This window comes from Pempheris klunzingeri, chromosome 11 (assembly GCF_042242105.1).
Source record: "Pempheris klunzingeri isolate RE-2024b chromosome 11, fPemKlu1.hap1, whole genome shotgun sequence".
Classification (NCBI taxonomy): Eukaryota; Metazoa; Chordata; class Actinopteri; order Acropomatiformes; family Pempheridae; genus Pempheris; species Pempheris klunzingeri.
In genome coordinates this window covers 20,484,515-20,506,784 of record NC_092022.1, presented here as the reverse complement: position 1 = coordinate 20,506,784, position 22,270 = coordinate 20,484,515, and the positions used below count along the sequence as shown (strand labels likewise).

At 41.3% G+C, this 22,270-nt stretch overlaps 2 protein-coding genes across 2 annotated transcripts; both read right to left on the bottom strand.

Annotated features, from left to right (window-relative positions):
- Positions 1–367: 367 nt before the first annotated feature.
- Positions 368–10,495, bottom strand: tfcp2 (transcription factor CP2). Its single transcript, XM_070839761.1, has 16 exons — positions 10,090–10,495; positions 9,550–9,746; positions 7,890–8,041; positions 7,251–7,327; positions 7,017–7,122; positions 6,664–6,770; positions 6,209–6,361; positions 5,971–6,081; positions 5,133–5,221; positions 4,797–4,845; positions 3,949–4,042; positions 3,032–3,122; positions 2,812–2,918; positions 2,178–2,320; positions 1,940–1,991; positions 368–1,824 (listed from the first exon to the last, which is right to left on the bottom strand). Exons 2-16 carry the CDS (start codon positions 9,669–9,671, stop codon positions 1,787–1,789), a joined length of 1,491 nt encoding a protein of 496 aa, XP_070695862.1. The 5' UTR covers positions 9,672–9,746; positions 10,090–10,495; the 3' UTR covers positions 368–1,786.
- A 1,695-nt stretch (positions 10,496–12,190) lies between these two features.
- On the bottom strand, positions 12,191–20,291 carry pou6f1 (POU class 6 homeobox 1). Its single transcript, XM_070839918.1, has 11 exons — positions 20,019–20,291; positions 19,216–19,308; positions 18,015–18,204; positions 17,732–17,868; positions 16,996–17,221; positions 16,208–16,443; positions 15,964–16,092; positions 15,003–15,233; positions 14,717–14,852; positions 14,463–14,631; positions 12,191–13,046 (listed from the first exon to the last, which is right to left on the bottom strand). Exons 2-11 carry the CDS (start codon positions 19,267–19,269, stop codon positions 12,701–12,703), a joined length of 1,854 nt encoding a protein of 617 aa, XP_070696019.1. The 5' UTR covers positions 19,270–19,308; positions 20,019–20,291; the 3' UTR covers positions 12,191–12,700.
- Positions 20,292–22,270: the final 1,979 nt, after the last annotated feature.

Here is a 22,270-nt window from a genome sequence, read left to right as displayed (position 1 = left end):
AACGAGAAGACGCCTTACTCCCCCGTTTCGCCCGGGCCCCGTTTGTTACAATGTAACAATGGAGGAAGAAATTCTTCCCTGTAGCCGTATATATACACTTATTGTGACATCACAGGCATGCCCTGCGCTGAAGCATGCTGGGAAATGAAGTTTTTTTTTCTCTCCCTTTCTTTTGCTTCTTTGTTCATGTTGAGCAGAAACACTCGTGCAGAATTTGATTGTAACATGTCATGGATGGCATTTAACATAAATCTGCGTGTTGACTAAAGCCGATTTACAGCAGACGACGTTTATCATCACTGAGTTAGTCAAAGCTCAGTTTCCATGGCAACAAAATGACTGTGCAGCGAGCCCCCACATCTGTGCAGCAAAGGGAGAAGCTGTGCATTTAATAATAACCAATAAAATCATTTGTCAGCTCATTTGTACATTTTCTAACAACATTAACGATATTGTTAAAAAACATTTCTTTTTATTTATTTTTTTTCTGCAAATATTATAAAAAGGAGCCAGGGAACAGATGGCGGCCAGTACATGGGTAAGTATTTTAATAATGCTGATGGGATGGGGCAAAGATGGATATCTAAAAGGTCAAGCTATCAATTTCATGTAAGCAGTACAATGGACTGATCATAAACTAATCATAGTTTTTCACATGCAGCTCTGGTGTGCCCAACAGCCCCATCACATGTATTAGTATTTGGAAGTGATGACATCCAAAAAAAACAATGATGAAGAGAGATGTAAGTATGTTAAAAAAAGATTTTTGTTTTGTTTTGTTTTTTAAACTGCCAAAGTAACACACGATTCCTTCTGAAAACATTTTAAAATAATGATCTATTTATAAACAATGTTGGAAAATGGCCACAAAAAAAAATGAACATAATGAAGTGTTGATGTGCTAAATAAGCTGACAGGGATAAAAAGAACATAGACCAGAGAGAGTTTGCTGGTGTTGCCACTGTGATCACTAACGTAGACAGGGTTTTCATTATCATTCAAGATTCATGAGTAACAACCACGAGTGCCAGCGTGCGCTCTACACTAACTATAAGGATCCAACAATGTTTGGCAGCAGGAAAAAGTTTTCCTTTCTTTAAAGTAACAGATCAAATCAGTGAAGGAATCACAGATGTTATGGAGGACAGCTGGATTGCAACAGTTTCCCTTAATGTCCTGACGGCTGATTTTGATGCCTCTTTTTTTTTGTTTTATCATTTTGTTTTTTTTTTTCTACGAGTGTGTGACTGTGTTAGCCATTACCGTGTTTCTTGCAGACTGGCCTAAGTGGATCCCATAAGGCAACCTAGCACAAAGACGAGAAACCACGCTGCATTGCAGACTGAAAGTCAAGTACCGTCAGAGTAACTGTCTCTCCTTTTTGTCACTTTTTTTTCCTTTTTTTGGTTGTTTCTGAAGAACACAGCTTTGGCACACCAGATGCTCAGCCAACAAATAAACACTGACAGCAGCTGTGGTGCCACTAACCTCATTCATGAGACATAAGCGACAGAAGAAAACGCAACAGTTTAAAGGGAGACAATGGCAGGGCGAGATGGAGACTGTTACCTCACGGTGGCAACAGTCACTCTCTTAAAAGTAAGACAGTAAGGTAAAGTGAGGAGAGAGGGCCGGGTGCTTCAGTCACATATTCCTCCTAGCGGCCTCAAGAGGGTTTCTTGGGGCGTCTCCACATATTCCTGGAACAGCGAGGAGTATGAAGCTCTCGAGGGGCTGACTGGATCGTTTCTAAAGAAGAGAGCAATGCTATTCTCCTGCCCAGTGTTCACTTCAAGATGATGTGGTAGCCATCATTTGTGTCATCTGGAAAGACGGGGGAAAACATGGCAGGAGAGTTATATAAATAAACCTGCGTTTTTTAATGTTATATATAGAAACTGATAAATCACCATCATTTATTAATGCCAAGCTCTAATACCTTTCATTGTGTCCAACACAAAACATACTTCGTCCTGGAAGTTCTGAATCATCTGTTAAAAAGAGAGTAAATGTTTCATGCAGGAGGGAAACAAGATAAAGCTGTTTACTAGCACGTGTAAAGAAAGCTAGTGTCTGTCTGTTTTCGCATCATCTGTTGCTGTGATTTGAAAGTGTAGCTTTTGTAGAGGCAGAGAGATAACAGATGGGGGAAAAAAAAAAAAAAAGCACGGCCTTACCTCATCACTGACCAGTACATGGATGCCAGTGGGACCCTGTTTAAAGATCTGATTTATCTGTCTGGGAGAGATGTTGAAGAGCTGAGCGATCTTCTCCGTCAGCTCAGTAGCTGTGAGCTCCTCCAGGTAAATAGCGTGATATACTGCAGGAAAAACACAAATACATATTTTTTCACCAGCCATTTCCATGCAGTAAAATCTGTATTTAAAATATTTATTATGACTACATTATGGTTTGGGGGAAATATTAACTACTGCAAATTATGTACAACACAAGTCAGAGTCCTCTTGGGCTCTGCAAGTGATGCATTCTACTTAAAAAGCTACACAGTTAGCAACTTGCTTGAGATAAATTCGACATAAAGAGGGTAGCAGGCATGCGCAGCAGCAGCTACCACAGCAGAAAAACAAGAAGAGTGCCTGTAGATACATGTAAACCTAAAAGGAGTAGTTTGACATTTTCAGAAATACGCTTATTCATGTAATTAGATGAGAGGATCAATGCAGTGATATCAGGATTTTATGATTTGCCTCACACTGCCTCCGAGCTGCTCAGGAATCCTTTCATGACTTCCGAGTATAACTTATGCATTTTCCCACAACAAATGTCCGTGAACCATGAACATGCACTGACCAAAGAAAGTGTTGGCGGCAGCATCTCCATTCTCGTGTTTCGGTTGCTGCTCCCGTGCCTGCTGAGACTCCTGGCAAACGTAGATGGTCAGCCTTGGGCGTACCACTCTGTAAAACAGCATCCACCATGGGAAAATAACAAAATGGCCATAAATGTATGAAGCCTCTCTCGATATGCAACATAAATATCGTAAAATGGGATACAATTGAAGAAGACCCACCGTCCCTTCAGAGCGTTGAAGAGTCTTATCCCATCAGCGGGCCCACAGATCTGAATGACATCCTCCCTGGTCAGCTTCAATAGGTCCACCCCTGTTGCACAAAACCAAGACCTTGCTTAAAAACAGCCTTTTTAAGATTAAGTACTTTCAAAATATCTAAACCAAATGGTTAATATAAATGCAACTTGAAAAATAAAGTTTACAGAATTCCTTTATACCTGCAACAATCAATGTATATTGTCACATTTCAAATATTAAATGGCAGCTTTGTGCCAAGCAGTGTGGAGGTCCTGGTCTCCAAAATCATCTTTTGGTCTTTTCATCTTTTCTCTCACGGTGCTCCCTGCGTACTCTAAAAATACATATTGCCAGTTTTCTTGTCTTCAGCCCTTTTCGAACTTGGAATATGTGACATTATCGGCTTCATCTGTCAATAAAATAATGACTTGGTAATGGTATGCTGTTTAGCTGGGTGTTTATTTATTCATCCATGCAGTTGGAGTGACAATATAAAACATAAGATCATTAATGTAATTGTACAAATGTTTTTGCTTTTTTTGAATCCACTTTTGACCCATAATATGATGAGGAAATGTATTTTTACTGACTGATCCGACTTGAATACAACATCCAAGGAGTTTAACACTAGCTTATTCATTTAATTCAGCCTTGTGTGATGATAAAGAAATATTGACTTTAATATAAAAATGACTGAGACATGAGACCCACATGTAAAATTGCCATCACGCATGTCTGAAAGGGGCTGATAACCACTCATTCCTGGCTCATTCCTCTCTGAGATGTTACAAATGACCAGAGGCATGGGCAGTTGTCAGTCGAGCTGCTCTGCGGCGACGCTATACTATAATGAATGGGTGTTTAATTTGCAACAATTCTCTATTCAAGAGCCAATTTACCTGAGAAGTTGGTGAAGAGCCGGCAGAAGGGTGAGAAGCGATTTCTTAAAAGCCACTGTTGTGCATCCTGTGGTGTTGCTGTGGGTAACAAATTCTGAGAAGACAAAAAACCAAAAACCAAGGCAGAGCCCAGAATGAAAGAGTTACCTCGCATAACATCACAATTAGTTTGTTTTTTTCACAGCTACCCCATGCTGAATAGTATACTATACTGAAGAAAACTTAATAAATAAATCAAGAAACCTGCACACACTCAAAGAACACTGGCAGATGTGACTAAACTCATAATATTGCAAATTACAAGAAGTCCATTTTAAATGCAGACATTACCCTGAAAGATTAGTCAGGAGTCCATGTCAATAAGCCTGTATCTATCAATTTAACATGCATCAGTTTCATTTCATCTTTCCTAATCACCTTTGGGTTACATCTCTACATTTCTCAATGGATGCAAGCACCTAAAACGTCTCCACTAGACATCTGCCCAGAAATACAGCATGTAGAGCATGAAATATTAGATGAGCTGTGTTTCAAGGTTGAATAATAGAAGCACTGAATCATTGGCTGGTTCCCTGTAATGTGAAGAAAAGAGTTCTGATGCCGCATCTTCAATGTGTGCTGACCTTGTGTTTTTGATTTATCTTTCAATCATTCACACCTTGAGGGCGGTTGGGCTTATTTTTGTTTACTTCAGGGTTTCAAAGAGCCTTAGAGTACATACTGGGAGGCAGAGGTTTTACATCCACACATCAGCTTTGTCTTTGTGAATATTAATATGTGGTGGTTCAGTAAGGGCAAGTTGGTAGCCACGCAGTAAATCCAAGAAGCAAAAATGCACTCGTACTTACATCAGCTACTGGAACGACGGGCTCAGGCTGGTGGTTTGGGGATCCATTTCTAAAAAGGATGAAAAATTCTAATCATGTTAGAACCAAGAAAGAATACTGAAATCCACATTAAGAATCTAAACATCGTGTATGGTCCTTGGTAACCAAAGACTACATGGCCACTAAAAGGATTTAATAATAATAATAATACATTTTATTTTTAGGGCGCCTTTCAATGCTCACAAGGTCGCCATACAGAATACAAATAAAAGCACACTACAACAAGTGGTTAATGGTAAACTAAAATCCACCAACATTAAAAATGAAGCATGGACAGAAATCGTGAAACACTCATACCCTTCCGCAACTGGGAAGCTGTTGTGTGTGCTGTTGAAGCCAGGAGACGGGGAGTTGTTCACATATGTGACCTCAGGCCAGGGACAGCACTGTGAAAGACCAACATTTTTGTTATTGTGGCGTGAAACTAACCTCTTATGCCACCAACGAGAAGCTGCAGCTTTCCCTTACTGCTTAAATGCAACTGTAGATGATGCATAAAGAGACTGAAGACTGACGCTAAGAGTGTGGATACTTTTTTCTATGTCCTAGTTTTAAATATATTGTTGGAAGCACTGTCTAAATAGCATCTGTTCTCATTATGCATATGTATTATTGCACAACCTGTCCACATTACAATTTATTCATTTTATCATTACTGTCTACATTATTGAGTAAATATATATATTGTATGTGGTAATTGTAGAGTATTTAAATGTATAGCCCGACCACTCAAAGTGTTTTAAGACTGCATTCACCATCTACACACACACACACACACACACACACACAGGGGAGGAAACTAATGATCACACACCCAAGCTTTGGGAGCAATGTGGGGTTAAGTGTGTAACACTACAACATGCTGAGCCGGGGATTGAACCATCATTCTTCTGATTGGTGGACGACCCGCTCTACCTCTCAGCCACATTATGTCTTGTGTCTTAGATTCTCGTATTTAATTGTGCGTTTTTTTGTTTTTTTTTATATACATCATATGAGCATTGTTGGAGGAAGCCTGGGATTTGAGAACCTTCACTTCACAGCGTGACAATTTTCTGCCGTTGTGTGCATCATTGTGACTGTTTTGATTTTAGAGAGTAAATTCATCCCCTTAATGAGACAGTAATCTGCTAACCTCTGTCAGGATTGTGGTTTCATAAGAGGGCTGGTACTTTTCCTTTTCCTGCGGCGCCCTCTTCTCCATCTTCTCCCTGTCAGTCTTCTGCTTTCTGTCTGCACCTTTAGGCTGAAACAGGTCACGTGGGACTCATTAAGGTGATGGTCATAAAACAAGGCCAAAAAAAAAAAAAAAAACAACAACAAATGAAATGTTTGTGTTGCAGTTCATCACCGTTTCCTCTCATTCCCCTCACCTTGAAGACTTTGACCTGGCAGGAGGCAGAGTGGAGGTGTTCTGTGTATTCTTCATTCTCATTCTCTTTAAACGTGTCGATCTGGATGCGGAAAGGCACACCCTTTTCTCCTCCATGCTTGCGCATGGTGAATTCTGTGCTAATGCAGTGTACCTGAAAGAGGAAAAGAATATAAAATTGACATCTGTGCAGGAATGATGACATAACATAAAACCTAGGCCTGAGAAATCAATAAATTAACAGATCTTGGCATAAACTTTGTATTAGTGATTACTGCCTGCTGAATGAGATTCAGTTTACTTGCCATTTTGCCAGAACAGAATAGATGAGTACACAAAATGTTAACAAGCTTTGCTCTATGATGCCAAAGTGTTCAAAACTGCCTCTGATTACTGGTGTTGCTTTTAATGGATGAAAATAATTCAAGACAACAACAGTGTCGTCTGTCGTGCTACCTGGATAAAAACTGAGGTTCTTTTTGATGGGTCCCAAAGGAACTCCACAGTGTTAAGCTGAGTAGGGTTAGCCCTGGGGTCGATTATGCCGACGGACATGGGGATATCTGCAATGGATCAATGTAAAACAGGCTGTTATCAAATGGATTTCTTCTCCATAATATCACCACTGTCATTAAAACCTTGTGCTCACAGTTCAGGTCTTGAATTTATCAAGAATCTATTGGATGGTTAATGTTTGAACAAGGCTACACAGCAACATTCATTCCACACACAAATCCAATGCAGTATATAAGAACCAGAGCTGGCTGGAGCCCTCAAAGTAGACCAGACATTTTTCATGCAGTGCTCACCGAGGTCGAGGATGCGATCCCCGGGCCTGTTCCAGCGCCAGCCTTCCAGCTGCTGGTGCTCGGTGTACTGAAGCCGTCGGTCGTGAAACACCACACGGATGATGCTCTGAAATTCATCACAATGAATTCAACGCAGACGTTAACGCAACTCAAGCGGACACTGTTTATCCTGGTTTGTCCCACCTGTGCAAAGATATTGTAATGTGTGTGTCAACTAGCATGTCAGAATCTCACCTTCACCATTTTACCAGTGATTTCCGGAAGTTCCCCAATTTTCCGATTGTCAAGCATTCTAATTTCATAGGACTGCCCTGCAAGGACAAAACCATCCAGCGAATAAAAAGACCACAAATTCCTACAAGGCTGTCACAAAACACCAAACATTCACAGTTCATATGCAACTTTTGCGGACATACGAATCACAATCACGCACACTCATTTCTACATCCTTGTTTAGCTTTTTATTTCCTTCACAGAGTGACTCACAGCGATTGCCTATGGTAACAATGGCATGACTGTAAAACTAATTCTGTAAACACTGCGAGATAATTATCATACATCACAATATCTGAATAACAGAAAAAATACCCATAAATGTCTGATAAATGGTCTGAACAGACCTGAACTGAAAAAAAAAAAAAAAAACATATCCCTACAGGCCATATTGCAATATATTTCAATATAGATCCCCCCCCCCCACCCCTAATTTCCACTATCATTAAATTTATCTATCAAGATTTGGAGTCATCCCAGTAATAAAATATCCAGATTTACTAGGTCAAAGGCCAAAGATATTGCTTTCAGTGGCTTTCACATATCAATAAATTTACTCAAAGCTGAAAAGTACACTGTGGCTGGGATCCCGGTGCTGACCTTGGTTGAGGTAGGTGAGTGTTTCGTCATGCAGTTTAACGGCTGGCGAGGTAGCTGCACACAGAACATATTGAAAGGGAAGGATCTTGTTGTCAGTGTCTGGGGGCAGATTGGACTCCTCCTGCTTGAAGATGGGGAGGGCGAGGACATCGCTGGAGAACAGAGAAAAAGGAACAACGCAATTAGTGAGCTGCCATGAGTCATTATTTGCTTTTAATAAACCGTCTACAGAAAATTAATGTTGATGTTTAATTGTTAGAACTGATTATTTTTCACCTACTGATAAAAATGAGGTGAACTCAAATGGAGAAGCTAACACCACCTGCCATCACCAGACAACACTGAATGACGGGCCATTGTGTTTGTCAGCTCTGCAGCTCATTAATTACAATGGATGCAGCTATGGCAACACTACTAAATACCCAGGTATCCTGTCAGCATCTCATTGCTCCTCTCAACATAAGAATTTCAGGAGCGAATGGGCACTACGCAGCTTGTACAGTATCATTTGACAAAAGGGAGGGATCTTTCTCCAGCAAGGCAAAGTGCTTGAATCAGCAATAACTAAATGGATTTCACATAATTTTCCATCATTAAAACTGAGCACATGCATCATAAATCTGCAAATGCACTTAAAACTCTTGAATAATTAAACTCATTTCAAATAATATCAGTCATGTCACACAAACGCGGTTCAAAATAGAAAACCAAGGGGAAAAAAGTGCTTAAACAGAGACATCTATCCATAGGTGCACATACGTACACACATTCATACTGTGCAAATACGATGCTCATTTGAGAAAATGCTTGACTAAACAGGAAGGGCTTCTGGCTGGTTTTAAAAGAACACTGTAGCTGCTAGTTTAAGCTGAATGCCATCTCACCAGACTTTAAAAATGCCCTTGGCACATAGAGGAGATTTGTGACTGGAGAGATCTGCTGAATAAGACCTTTCCGAATGAAAAGCCACAGAACTGTGTGCGGGTATATTCATACTAATATATCAGGGCTGTGCTGCGCAGTGATAGGGAAAGTCTAAATGCCCCAATCAAATTTCATCAAAGGCTATTCTTCATCTGATAGCCACTGAGCAGTGTACTGCTTTGCAATCCGCCTGCATGTGGTGATTCAGTTGCTCGTCTGCTATCGCTCAGTGCAGGACTTCACATATTCTTGTACGACTTCAAAGTGTAGAAATATTTCTGTGTTCAAGCTGCACAAAAGCTCACAGAGAGAAAATATGAAACTGTGCACACTGATAAAAAAAAAAAGAAGATTGGATTAAGACAGAAAGGTTTGATCACTTATCATAAAAAGATTACAAATTACTTCAGGCAGAATCTCTAATCTATCCCACATAAACGAGCCAAAGCCCCCAAAACGAATAAAAATAAGAGAAACAAACTACAAAGACCAACAATAGAAGAATTGCGCTGTTTAACCTCTTAGTCAAGTGAAAACACACACTGCTGGTATTTAAGCTACTAACTTTAGAAAGTGACAACTGAAGGAGGCCTAACTTTGCCACTGCTGTAACTGTTCACATCAAATAGAATAAGTAGATAATTGGAAAAACGTCTAAACTGTACTGACATATGTTGGCATCATGTATCAATGCACTCAGTATACTTCCAGCAGAGGCCCATTATCCTCACAGTACCTCATGCTGTACGCCCCTGCACCGAGCTCCTGGCCGATGCCCGACAGACTGGCATCAAAGTCCTGGACCAGTCCGGACTCGATCACTTCATCCGTGAGAGGCAACTTGAGAGCCCACGCCATGGCGATGATGTGGAGATGTTACGGAGTGCAGATCCGGTTAAAACTTCAGCTTAAGTTTTGCCTGATTCCCACAACCTTCCAATAAATGGTGGAAAAAGTGAAATAAGAAGTTTATCATCATCGAAAGCGGCTCAAACTTAAAGGTCGTATAAATAATGTAACATGTAGATGTCCCACCGAGGGATGTGGTCACAAAAATAAGATTAAAGGATCACATTGGTTAAGTGTAACGTTAATAGTCAGTAACAGGTTTTCATTATGAACAATGCAGAGTTTATGAGGATCTCGGTAACGCGTTTTACGCAGCGACGCACTGATTCACTGCTAAGATGAAAAAGAACTTGTGCGAAGCCACGTTATTTTTAGTCTTTGCTATTTTTATTGAGTTGGATAATGTCAGCCAATTAAAGATACATACCTTTCAGTGAAAGAGCAGCTAGTTGCTAACACTGCGGCAGTTCCATGCCATCATGTCGCGCTCCTTCGCCCCAGCACTAAAATAAACATGTCGCGCGTTAACCACAACCTGCACAGCCAGCCTGTTAACTTAGCAAGTGGGATGTTAGCTCTTCTTCTGCCTCCGTTACTGAGAATTCACGGAAACAGACTGTTCCTGGTAGACATGTCTGTAAATAGAAACACGTACAATGTGGCTCAGACTCCTAAAAACGTGTAAAATAATGCCTAGCTTTTGTTTGTTTATCTAGCTTCGTCAGGAAAAGGAGCTGCCTTAATTTCCGGTTCGTCGTCTTCTTCGTGTGATTTCATTGGATGACAAACAACGTTGGGGCTCATTACCGCCACCCGCCGCTTATGGCCGGTAACACGTGAATTTGAGCAAAGGAGTTCACCGCTTTTAAGTGATATTTTACTTGTTAAATAACCAATTTTTTATATTTCTTTTTTTTTTTTTTGCATGGAGGTCAATGGTCACTGTCGGCTACAGCCAATGCAAAAACTGTAAAATATCAACACACTACGATAAGGAGAGATTAATAATGACAGGGTTTATTTGAGTTATCTGACAGAAAATGATAAAACAAACATCCAACTTTTGTTCCGTCCAACTCCCATGTGTTGCAAAGACCTAATCTTTTTATGTGCATTGCAGAGCCAAATGGCCCCTAGCTGATATCTTTTTTATTATAATTTAGCTCCTCTTTTTTCCATTGATAACTTGGTATATTATGCAATTACTATATATTGTTTTCCCACATCGAGCCATGAAGGTAAAACACGTTAAAGCAAGACCTTTGAAATATTAGTTATTTCTGAGTTTAGTTAAACTGTATGTCCTCTGAAATGTAGACCTACTGTTACTCAAGAGGCAAGTATGAGGTGGTCCATAAAATGCACCATATAATTCACAAACTCAAAGAATGTGATTAATCCATATTAGACTTGCAGTCTTCATCTGCAGTAAGTATGCAATGCAATAAAAGGTACATTAATATTAATGATATATGTTGTTTGTCAGGTTGATGACTGCAATTTTGCCAGTACTGCTACATTTTGCAAAACATACATTTTGCTGTTCAAGAACGTAAAAATGCAGAAATTAACTCTCTCACATACATATGTGAAACCTTGCACTGTACATAAACCACTCACAACCGTTTTACTTTCCCTGCTGTCACTAAAGTGCAAAGAATATTTGAAGAATTGGCAAAGGTAAAGAAAACCATGTTGTTCCTACAGAAAATAACTTCATACTGCATGCAGACACTCCTCATAACACAGAACTCATAACACATTACACCACAAAACCCCTTCCTTGGCTGAACAGCTAACTAATTTTTTTTACTTCAGTATATCAATTTGATTGATATTAGGATTAGTTAGAGTATCTAAAAGATCTGCCGCTAATGTTTCTAGGCAATGTGAGACTACCTATTCATAATAGGCCAATTAAGCTCCTCTCTTGCAAATATACTTTTTATACACTGAGATGAAAAGTGCAGCAGAAGCATCGTCAAGCCATTAGGGGAACAGTCACAACAGTGAATAAAGAGGAAACACAAAATACTCTCAGAGTATTATACGCACATTAAAAATAAAGTGTAAAAAGAAGACAGACTGTGGTGAATTCACACGTCACCCACACATACAATGATGATCAGTAACTCACAAATGAAACAAATGCATGATTAAAAAAAAAAAAAAAAAAAATCTAAAAAGAGTTTACAGTTGTGGCATCATAGGCAATAGCCAAAGCTACAGCTTTATTTTGGTAAGAACCTGTTGTCCACGGAACATCAGAAATGACCCCCGACAGTGTGACACTCTTCACACTGCTGAACTAAAGTATCAAAGCCAAACAAGAGGAAATGATTTCAGATATTAAGCTCATGCTTGTGATTATCAGTAAGAAATATCAAAATGACGATTGTTCCAAAAATTGTTTGGCAGATAGCACAGTCATCTTTGACATTCCCTCGACAACTAAGTCTGATGAAAACAAGCTTATAGTCTATTGCCTACTTTTAGTCTACAGAGCCTTATTTCTGCCAAAAAAAAGCGCTCACAAAGTACAAATATTACATGAATATAAAATAAATGAGCAGTTAGATTTTTGAATACATCCACGGTGGCAAAAGCATGTAACTCAAACATCAGCATCATGTGCCGAAGTGACAATTAATGTGACTAAAATCAATGTGACTCAATGCACTGCCATGTAATATAGTTCAGAGGGATATGCTATAAAACCACTCGTATAAAAGTTCATCAAATGCTTTTTAAATATGACGTGTTATCGTTACTGTATATGATAAAAGGACCATGCAGATTCAGTACCTACCACACAGAAGTAGTGTACACATATACAGCCTTAAAATACAATTACAACTCATCTTTAGAACTCTTTCATAACACTTAAATTATGTGTAATTTCCTTCATTTTCTCAAAAAGTTCATATTCTTTCAACTTAAGCTTGTATTTGCAACACAATCTGAATCTGTGCTGCATGAAATGTTCAAGTTCCCACGGCGGCTAAAGATCAGTGGCGAAGCCTCGCAGAATGAGGTCGCTACTGAACCTGGAAGACGTTGATCTTGCTGGTGTTTTTTAGTGTCTGTCGCCGGTTGCAGAACCAAACTCGCACAACCTCCCGGTCATAGTTTAGCTCTCTTGCAATTTCTGTAATCTCTTGGCCTGTTGGCAATGCGTTCTTCTCGAAGTAGGAGTTAAGAACTTCTATTGCCTGCGGCGTGAAGCTTGTACGCCGTTTGCGTTTTTTGGATGGTTCACCACCAACAAACTCCATCAGATTCTGCTGGCCTTTCTGGTTCCAATGCTCGGCTTCGGCCAGCCACTTCTCTAACACGGGCTTCAGCTTCTGAGCACTCTTTGGGGTGATGTCCAGCTTTTCAAACCTACGGTACAAAAGACAGTTTACGCAGTGCATGAACCGTAGCTCGGTTTTACCACTATGAATTCACATAGACTCGGTTTTCTTGAAAGTTAGACCATTAGTCAACCAAGCTTTAGTCAACATATTGACAAATGTCTTCCACTTAATTTATTTACTGGCCTTCATATAATGATGAGTTCATTGCTTTTCATATTAATTTTTCCCTTTAACATCATCATGTTACCTAATTGTACCCTTGATGTGTTGATTTAATTGAATACTTTTAACATTTTGGACTCTCCCATCTGTAAGGTATGTATGAAGCTACAGCCAGCAAATGGTTAGCTTAGCTTAGCATAAAGACTGGAAACAGGGGGAAAACAGTAGCCTAACTCTCTATCAAGCAAACAAAATCTGCCTACTATCACCTCTAAAGCCCACTAATCAACATGTTGTGTCTTATTTATTCTCATTAGTCTTTCTGCAAAGCTATGCTACTGTAAACAGCTGCTGGCTGATGTAGCTTCATATTAAATAGACTCGAGAGTGATATCATCTTCTCATCTTCTCAGCAAACAACAAATGAGCTTATTTCCCAAAATGTCAAACAACTCCTTAAAAACCCTTTTGATTTCTAGGAAATACACAATATCAGTCCACTAAGCATCACCGACATTATGAGAGTAGATGAGTAGATGTTTGCATGAGTGCCTTAAAGGCAGCGTCTGCACTTTACTTTAGAAGCACTTTTTATTATATAGGTTGAAATGCTTGAAGATTGAAACACCCCAACAGCAATCAATAAATTAAATAGTTTGACAAAAACGAAATCAAAAATATCCAGTGTCTGTGGCTGCCACTGCACTGTAAGAATCTTGTCCAGTCATTTACATACATACAGACCAAAGGAAATGATTGGACAGCCAGACATGCCTGTCTGTCTGCCTATGTACCTGTCTACCTGCGCGCACCCTGCAAGTGCACCCACTGTGCATGACCGGAGTCTTCCACAAGGCTAAAGCTAACGAGCTAGTGGCACAAGAATGGTAGAGAAAGTGCAGCCAAAATTTAAATGACTGCTCAGCTACAGAGTTACCGGCACACATTCACACACGTCTTGTTTGTGTCGCTGTGATTGTGAGGGAGTGGAGAATAGCCTGAATGGGCGGGGGTGGGATATTTTTGGTTGGATGCTTTCAAAATGTTGCTATTCTTGCTAGTTACTCCAGCGCTGCAGACTCTGCCTTTAACTACACGTATGTTTTGATAGTATTAGAACTGTGACGTGTGTCAGTGTACGCAAATATCAAATGCACTCCATGCGATCTGTCATTGATAAACCACTGATGCTTTATCAGGAGTCATAAACTGGTGATGCAGTACATTACTGAACAAAGCTTTCATATGCAAGTCAGTGTGAACGGGGGGGGTCATTTACCTGCAAATGGCAGATTGACTGTAGGCGGGACCCTCAGTTGCGGTGAGAGCCTGTCCTACTTGTGTCTGAGTAAGCCCCAAAGACAGCCGACGGATCTTGAAATTCTTGGCAAACTCTCTTATTTCCTCCAGATTAATGCCTTCCTCGTTGCTGACTACCTGCTGGGGTTCTACAATCACGTAGAATCTGGTTAAAAATACCTACCTACTTAAAATGGATCTATGTTTGGATTAAGGAGAAGCAGGTGTACATACTGCTGACAAGCTGGCCCACTTTTGCTATGTCTCCACAGGTGATGGGTACTGTGGAGGAGAGCGTGGTGGCGGTCTTCAGGACAGATGGCTGCGGGGCGATGACAACTGGTGACTGAGTGACAGTTGTTACCGAAGCCTGGAAGGGAACAAACGCATTATATTCCTGCAATGACACAAATGGCTACATTTAATGTTATTTAAATACATTCGGGAATTAATAAAACTGCCTTCAGCTTTCAAGCGTAAAAGCAGAAATGATTTCTCCTTCTTGATTTTTGTTGTCTACCTGTGTGTTCGGTTTGGTAAGAGTTAGAGGAGCAGCAGCTTTGGGCAGAACTGCGGCAGAGGTTGTAACCGTTGGTGCGTTCCCCACTGTGGCGATGATCTGGCCGTGGGTGTTGAGAAGAAGCTGTGGGGTTACCGTCTGGACCTGGAGACCCTGCAAGGGGAGGGTGGGTGTCGCAGCCCCTCCGGCCAGAGAGGCTGGGTTCACCAACAGTGGCAGCGTTCCTATGACCTGCAAATATCGTTTGAATTTAAGAGAAATACATCTGAGTAATTGAATGCAACCGCTCTGTGATAGTTTTCACTTAGCAAACCCACTTACAGCTCAGAACATTCATTCAACAACCTGTCATAGCGGCGTTTCTGCTTCTGGGAAATAAGTACGCCCTATTAGCAGTTCGAATGGAATAAAAATCATGTCCTTCAAAATTAAACACTGCACTAATGCAATAATGGTAAGACGGGGTAATGAAAGCGTTTGAGAGGACAAATCAGTTTTCACAGAAATCGTCTCACGCTCCACTGACTTGAAAAAGCACTGCTGAGTGATGTTAACTGGAGGCTGGGGCCTTTATTCCCAAAAAAATGAGCACAACACAAAAACATTTTGATTGTCCTCGGAGAAGGTGTGATTACCAATTAATATGCATCAATATGGCACTGTGTAAGGTTTGTACATTGTCTGTAAATGAAAAACGGGTTTCTCATTTTGCTGGCTTCACTATTTTTTGCTAATGATTCAGTACTTCAACGCCTTTTGAAGTACTGAATCATACATGATTTTAACAGATGTTCATATTTAAGACATCTTCCCTTTAGCTGGAAGTACAAGTATATATAATATAATATAATATAATATAATATAATATAATATAATATAATATAATATAATATAACATAACATAACATAACATAACATAACATAACATAGCTGAGTAGCAGTGCAGTGTTATGGCACCCACCTGTCCCTGGGCGTTTGTGATGATCTGGCTGGCGATGCCAGCCATGTTGGACATGGCACTGGTGATGATGGGGGTGGAGGTGAGAGAACTGAGGAACTGGGGCTGAGCTGCCAAGGAAGCAGCATTGATCTGAGCAGCAAATCACAACATGTGTTATTAGCACAGAAATCAAATTGCAATACTCGCGTGAAATAACAGTACAGAAAGTAGGAGCAGGCGTAAATCCTTGACGCAGTATTCTTACAATGGCAGGATTGATGGAGAGTCCTGCGGTCTGGAGTGCTGCTACAGATATGTTGGACTGGGAGACAGTAGTGGCGGCCTGGGCCGTCGCCATCTGAGCAGCGGTGACCTGTGCATTGGTCACCTGCGTTGGCTGAGACGTCACCTGCATTTGCTGTATGGGAGCTGCCTGAGGCTGGAACATCGTCTGTGCATTTGTGTGCAGTTGGGGCTGGACCGAGTTCAGGACTGTCGCAGCTGAGTAAAAATTCAAACCTGTTATTGTTCTGCAATGATGTTTTTCACTGTGAGAAAACAGACTAAAAGCATTAAAACAACCCCTAACAAGCTGATTTTTCATGACAGTCATTGGAAAAATTTACATTTCGACCTGATGATGGCTCAAGAAAAGTTACATATCACAAAAATGACTGCAATTCATCCTGTAAATTTCTGAACCAAACTTTCATGAAAATCTGTCCAATAACTGTTGAGATAATGAACTCAAAACCACAAATGTGAATCTTGCGGAGGCACTTATCATCGTCATAATGATCACCTTAGTCATTGGGGTTCTTCCTCTGCGAGCATGAATGTCAAATACAGAATTTCGGCACAATTCGCCCAGTAGTTGTGTGGCTCAAAGTGGTGGACAAGCTGCTGGAGTGACTAATTAAGAAAATATGTTGTGTTTCTAGGGCACTTTTGCAGTCGGGTGTCAGCTGTGACCCAGCAAAAATACATTTGGATGCAATCTGGATACGAGAGGCCAAATGGGGAGCGCACATATACAGGCAGTTTGTATTTTACCTTGGAGGCCAGCAAAGGGCAGCTTGAGGAGGTTTCCGGCCGGGTTAGCTGCTGCGAGCCCCGGGAGAGTGGCTACATTGGTGGTTGGCAAGGTGAGAACAGCCAGGCCACCCTGGCCACCGATGGAGCCCGCCATACTGATGGGGATGAGCAGGGGTTGCCCCAAGGATCCTGTCTGGGCCATCATACCGGTCATCAGAGTGGCCAAACTTTCCTGGGTCAGCACCTAAGGTAGCACAATAAAACATTTGCTTCCCATCAAGATTCGTGGCTGAGAGGATTCATTTTTTCTTGCAATGTTGGGTATTTAATTTTTTGTTGTTGTGAGGTCTGCATTTTCTCCAACTGCTGGAAATGTTGTGCCAACAGTTTCTACAGCCTCAGGCTCTGTATTCAGGTGTTGGGGATCAAATTTACTCCATTTGTCAAATTCACAATGCAGTACAGACATTAGTAAAGCACAGAGCGACATGCATCCCTCTGATGTATTAATATCGGACAAGAAATAATATGTTAACGGGGTGAAATGCAAACAGTATCCCCATAAATTCACGGATCATCTCACTTCAATTTCATGGACATTCCCTGCACTTTTAAGTCCAACGAGCTCAAGCTCTTGTAAACTTCTGTCTCTGGCTCTCGTTAAATTGGTCCCTCGAACAAACCAATGACTAATGCATTCTTTCTCTGATGACTTGGCTGAATGTGGAAAGTGTGTGTAAATTCACAGTCTTACCTGTGGACAGCCTTGGACAGTGATGGGCATGGCGGCCTGGGCCTGCGACAGGGACAAACTGACGGGAACGGTAGAAGTCAGCGTTTGGACAGCAGGGGCCGGAGCCTCCACAGATACCACCTGCTGCTCGCCCAGCACTGCAGGAGCACAGGCACGACTGGTCCTTACTGACATTTGAAGTGGTTTTCACCGCTGTTATTAACATTTCAGCACCGCTGTGTCGTGTGCATATGAATAATAAGTCGTCTGCGATCCATCATTATCTGGAGTGACTGTGATTTACCTGCTACCCCGGTGCTCTGGGGCACAGCGGAGCCATCCAGCACGCTGCCAATCTCAGCCTGCTCTGCGGGCCGAACCACACCCTCATCCGCTTTTCCTTCGCTCTTCCCATCGGGTGTTGATGACGGCAGAGACGCATCAACCTCTACCTCTAGTACACGAATAGTCTCGTGGCCAGACATCACAATGACCTGCACAGCAATCAGGAATAAAAGCTGAGATGACTCAAATGCAGAAGGGAGTGCCTACTCTAATCTACTTCTTTAGCTCAGGGTGCTATTATAATTCCATAGCAGATAAATGAGTAATACTTGAGTAATTAGTTTGTATAGCACTTGAGTAAATAAAACATTTTAATGTGGTCTCACTTGATGTAGCACCTCAAGGCTCACAGAAATGTAAGTTTATCAGTTCTCCCTTTAACCGCATGCAGTAACTCGGTTTTGGACTGAAACGATGATTCATGGTATGCAATAATGAAAGACCTAGAGGAGAGGCAGCGGGGCAACCTGGGCTGGAGGACAAGGTGCAGAGAGACAATGCGGGAAGAGAGAGGAGGATGCATACCTGGTTGTCTTTGGCAGGGAATTTCAAAGTGCAGGATTTAAATGGCTGAAAAAAGACTTCTGCAGTCAGACAGTGAATGGCTAAGGAGAACAGAGAAGCCGAGCACATGTTAGGACACAATGACCCGAAACAAAACAACACCAAAGAAAAAAGAAAAGAAAAAAAAAAGAGACACCAATGAAAAGAGCATGAGTACACCAAAACAATGACAAGAGCATCAGCCAACAAGCAGCTCAAGCAATGCTTTCCTCAAGCTCCCCTCCGAACGTCGGTGAGGAGCATTGCTTTAGTTTGCTGACTATGTCTACACAGAATGTTACCAGAGAGAGAAAAACCACAGTTAATCATTTAGCATGGCAGTTTAAAGAACGGTAACCCTCACAAGCACAGAGCAGCAGGTATTATTGGGTGGTGAGACATGAAGAGTGGGTCCTGATCTCCATGAACTTGTGTGCGGAAGTTAATCATTCCGTTATGATGTGGTATGCTGGCACATGGAGGGTGGCGGGAGCAAACAGGAGCAAAGAACTTGAAGGTAACGTCGGTTATCGGCGTTTGGTTGGGTTGAGCTCAGTGTGGCTGCAGTGTGGAGGAGAAGGCCCTTCGCTGTGCCTGAACACACAGGTGAGGGTTACCTGCTCATTGACAGTAAGCGGGGCATCTTTGGCAGGGGGGTCCTGGGAGTTCATGGCTGGCTGCACCACCGCAGTCACTGTCCTCCTGGCATTCTGGGTTAACACACACACACACACACCGATTAAACTCTTATGGATTCATCTTGATTTAGTCTGACTGCTTATTCTGTTTTGCAGCCAGCTCAGCAAGTCAAATATGTAAGAGAAGTTTCAAGATGGTGACCCCTGATAGGCCAGTGGTGTTCAACACTTTAGGGACAAACGCTAGGTTAGGACAGAGCCACATGCAGAGCACTGTTTTATATTCAGGGCTATTTCTGTCATTGCAGGACCAGACTATTTGGGAGGGGGCCTATAAACAGGCCATGCTGTGTTGCACTTAAGCTGCAGAAACGTGCTGAAACACGCTGGTCGTGAGCACCAAGTGGCTGCAAATTAGTCACAGCTCTGAAAAGAGACCAAAGATGGTGCATTTCCCACCGCAATGGCCTGTTAGAAATGAGGATGTGTCAAAACTTCAGCGGGGTGTTGATGGGCTCCCCACCCCCATCCTGGCCAATAAAAGTCTCGTCGCGTCGGCCACTTTTGGACACCGGCACCAACCACCAAGTACAGGCGACAGAAACCATCTCGACCCGTGCCGAGAGACCGAATATTATGTATTTGCCTCTCTTTATCATAAATATATAAATTATGCTAATTACGAACATTGCATATTAACCAAAACTCATTTCCTCTCGCCATTTCGCCGCTATGCGCGAAGAGCAGGCTGGATCAGACTCCGGTTATTATATTCAACTTACCGCGTAAATGCAGCTTACTTTGTGTAATCCCTCGCTCTCATAAAGGTCCTTGTCACAGTTTGTTTCAGTCACACATAATTAAAAATTCATCTCAGCTCCCAGACAGCGGCTGTGACTGCACACAAAAGAGGTATTTGCATTGATAAGGAGGGTTGCAATGTTAGGATCTCCTCTCTCTCTTAATATTTAATGACGATGCCCTTTCTGCAACAGTTCAGGTGATCGGAAATCCTTGAGGTGTCTCACAAAATCCTTTTTGAGCAGTAAAGTCGGGGGAAATTGCCACAAAATTGGCCTTTTGCACTACGTCATGAACATAATTTATGCAAGGAAAAATCTTGCATTGAAAAATGTCTGCCTCGACTTGAGAGGTGCCATGGTGCTCTTAAAGGGGACGCGCCTCCGATGCAGGCGGAGCAGCAGGGAGCTTCAGCCCGGTTACATGACGGAGGAGAACGAGTGCACGAGCAGCTGCACTGCTCTTTGTTCAACTCGCAGATATTTCTAAGTCGCACTCAAGCTGTTTGCTGCAACCGATTAATACATAGTTTTTGAGAACAGCACGTGGGAGTTCCCTTAAAAATAAAAAGAAAGCAAGCGCTCCTATTGTGTTTGCAGAACTACATGTTGGTGGAGAGGAGAGGGGGCATCCTTTGCCTTTTTATGGCCCTGCTATATTTGGCTTTGGTTTGTCCAAAGCTGAATAAAATAGGTCCATTCAAGGACCCCTGTGGGCGGGACTTCCTCCTGCCTAAATATTTGACTGTGCACTGGTGTCACCCCTGCTGTGTTTTTGTGTGTGTGATTTTCCTAAGTTGGTTGTATTTCTGAATGAATGGAAACATGAATACAGAGATACTGAGGAAAAAAACTCAAAATTATTTAGTTTACACATATATACATGTAAGATAAGAAAAGTCTGTCCTGTCTTGTTATTTTGAAAACTGTAAATATTTGCAAGTTGAAAAAGATGAGAGATTATGAGATGAGCGTCCATCAGCCTTGTCTGTATGGAGTTCTTTCACATTAACATGTCATGTGAACACATAGTGTGTGTCCCAAAGTGAAAAATGATGGTTAACCGTTGAGTTCAGCGATAGAGATCAGTTACAACCTGGAGCATATGTGGGATTTCTGGGCCCCTTTTACTGCACTGAGTCTTCTTCTTTTTTTTAGTTGCAGCTCTATGTTCATAAAAGGACTTTGTTATCTCTGTTTAATAATATTACCGGGTACATTTTCTGAAATAGAGATGTAAAAGTGTGTTAAACTTGCACACTACATTAATGACTTTAAAAAACACAGGTCAGCGTTAACCATGACTCTGTTACTGTATATACCAGGGGCCTAAGACCACAGCAGCTAAATGGATTTCAGTTTACCTTTATGCAAATAATCATTAATTTCATCATTCACACTTTGTTTTTTCTCTAGTGTGACATGAGTATGAGAATGAGTTCCTCTTAAAGTACTTCAAGTTAAACCAAAAAGCCAAGAATCTGCGTTGACTTGAGTCTGTGTTGCTATTATTTTTGTTATTTTATCTGTCCCTTGTGTTTTTGTGGCCTAAACTTTTTTCTCTCTTCCTCCTTTACTGTCTTGGATTGTACAGTGCAACTGATTTATTCTGTTGTTATTATTGTATTCCCCAAATTCTTAATGTGCAAAGCATTTAAAAAAGAAAAAAGCTTTACTACACCTGTGACAGAAGTCCTAATGGGATAATTATAATCTGACCATGCAAGACGTCTGCAAACACAGAATAAATTTCTTTGCCGCTAGATTTACACAGCAGATTGTTACTGGTGCTGCTGGAACGCGTTTCCATTTCCTGTTGTTGCTCCATAGATATTACCACTAAAAAAACAACAATGAATCGCTGAATAGGTCTCAGTAAAAGCACAGGTGTAAATAATGACTGAATAAATAATGGATGATTTCCAATTAGCTGCTTTCGGGTCATGGTCCTCGTTTTTTGCTTGCTGCCGTGACTCACAGGGACACTTGAACAGAAAGGAGGCATCATTAATGTTATTAGTCACACCTGCTTGTTCTACAATGACAAGTTAAAATATCTGCTGTGAAAAGAGCCGTTTGTGCAATATTCATTGTGAGCCACACAGATAGGTCGTGAAATGGAGACTGCCAGTTAACATCAGTATTGCAACTGCAAAGTTATATCAATACAAAACAATGCACAGTATATACAAAACCTACATGCACCATGTACAGAATATTACCAGGCCTTATAG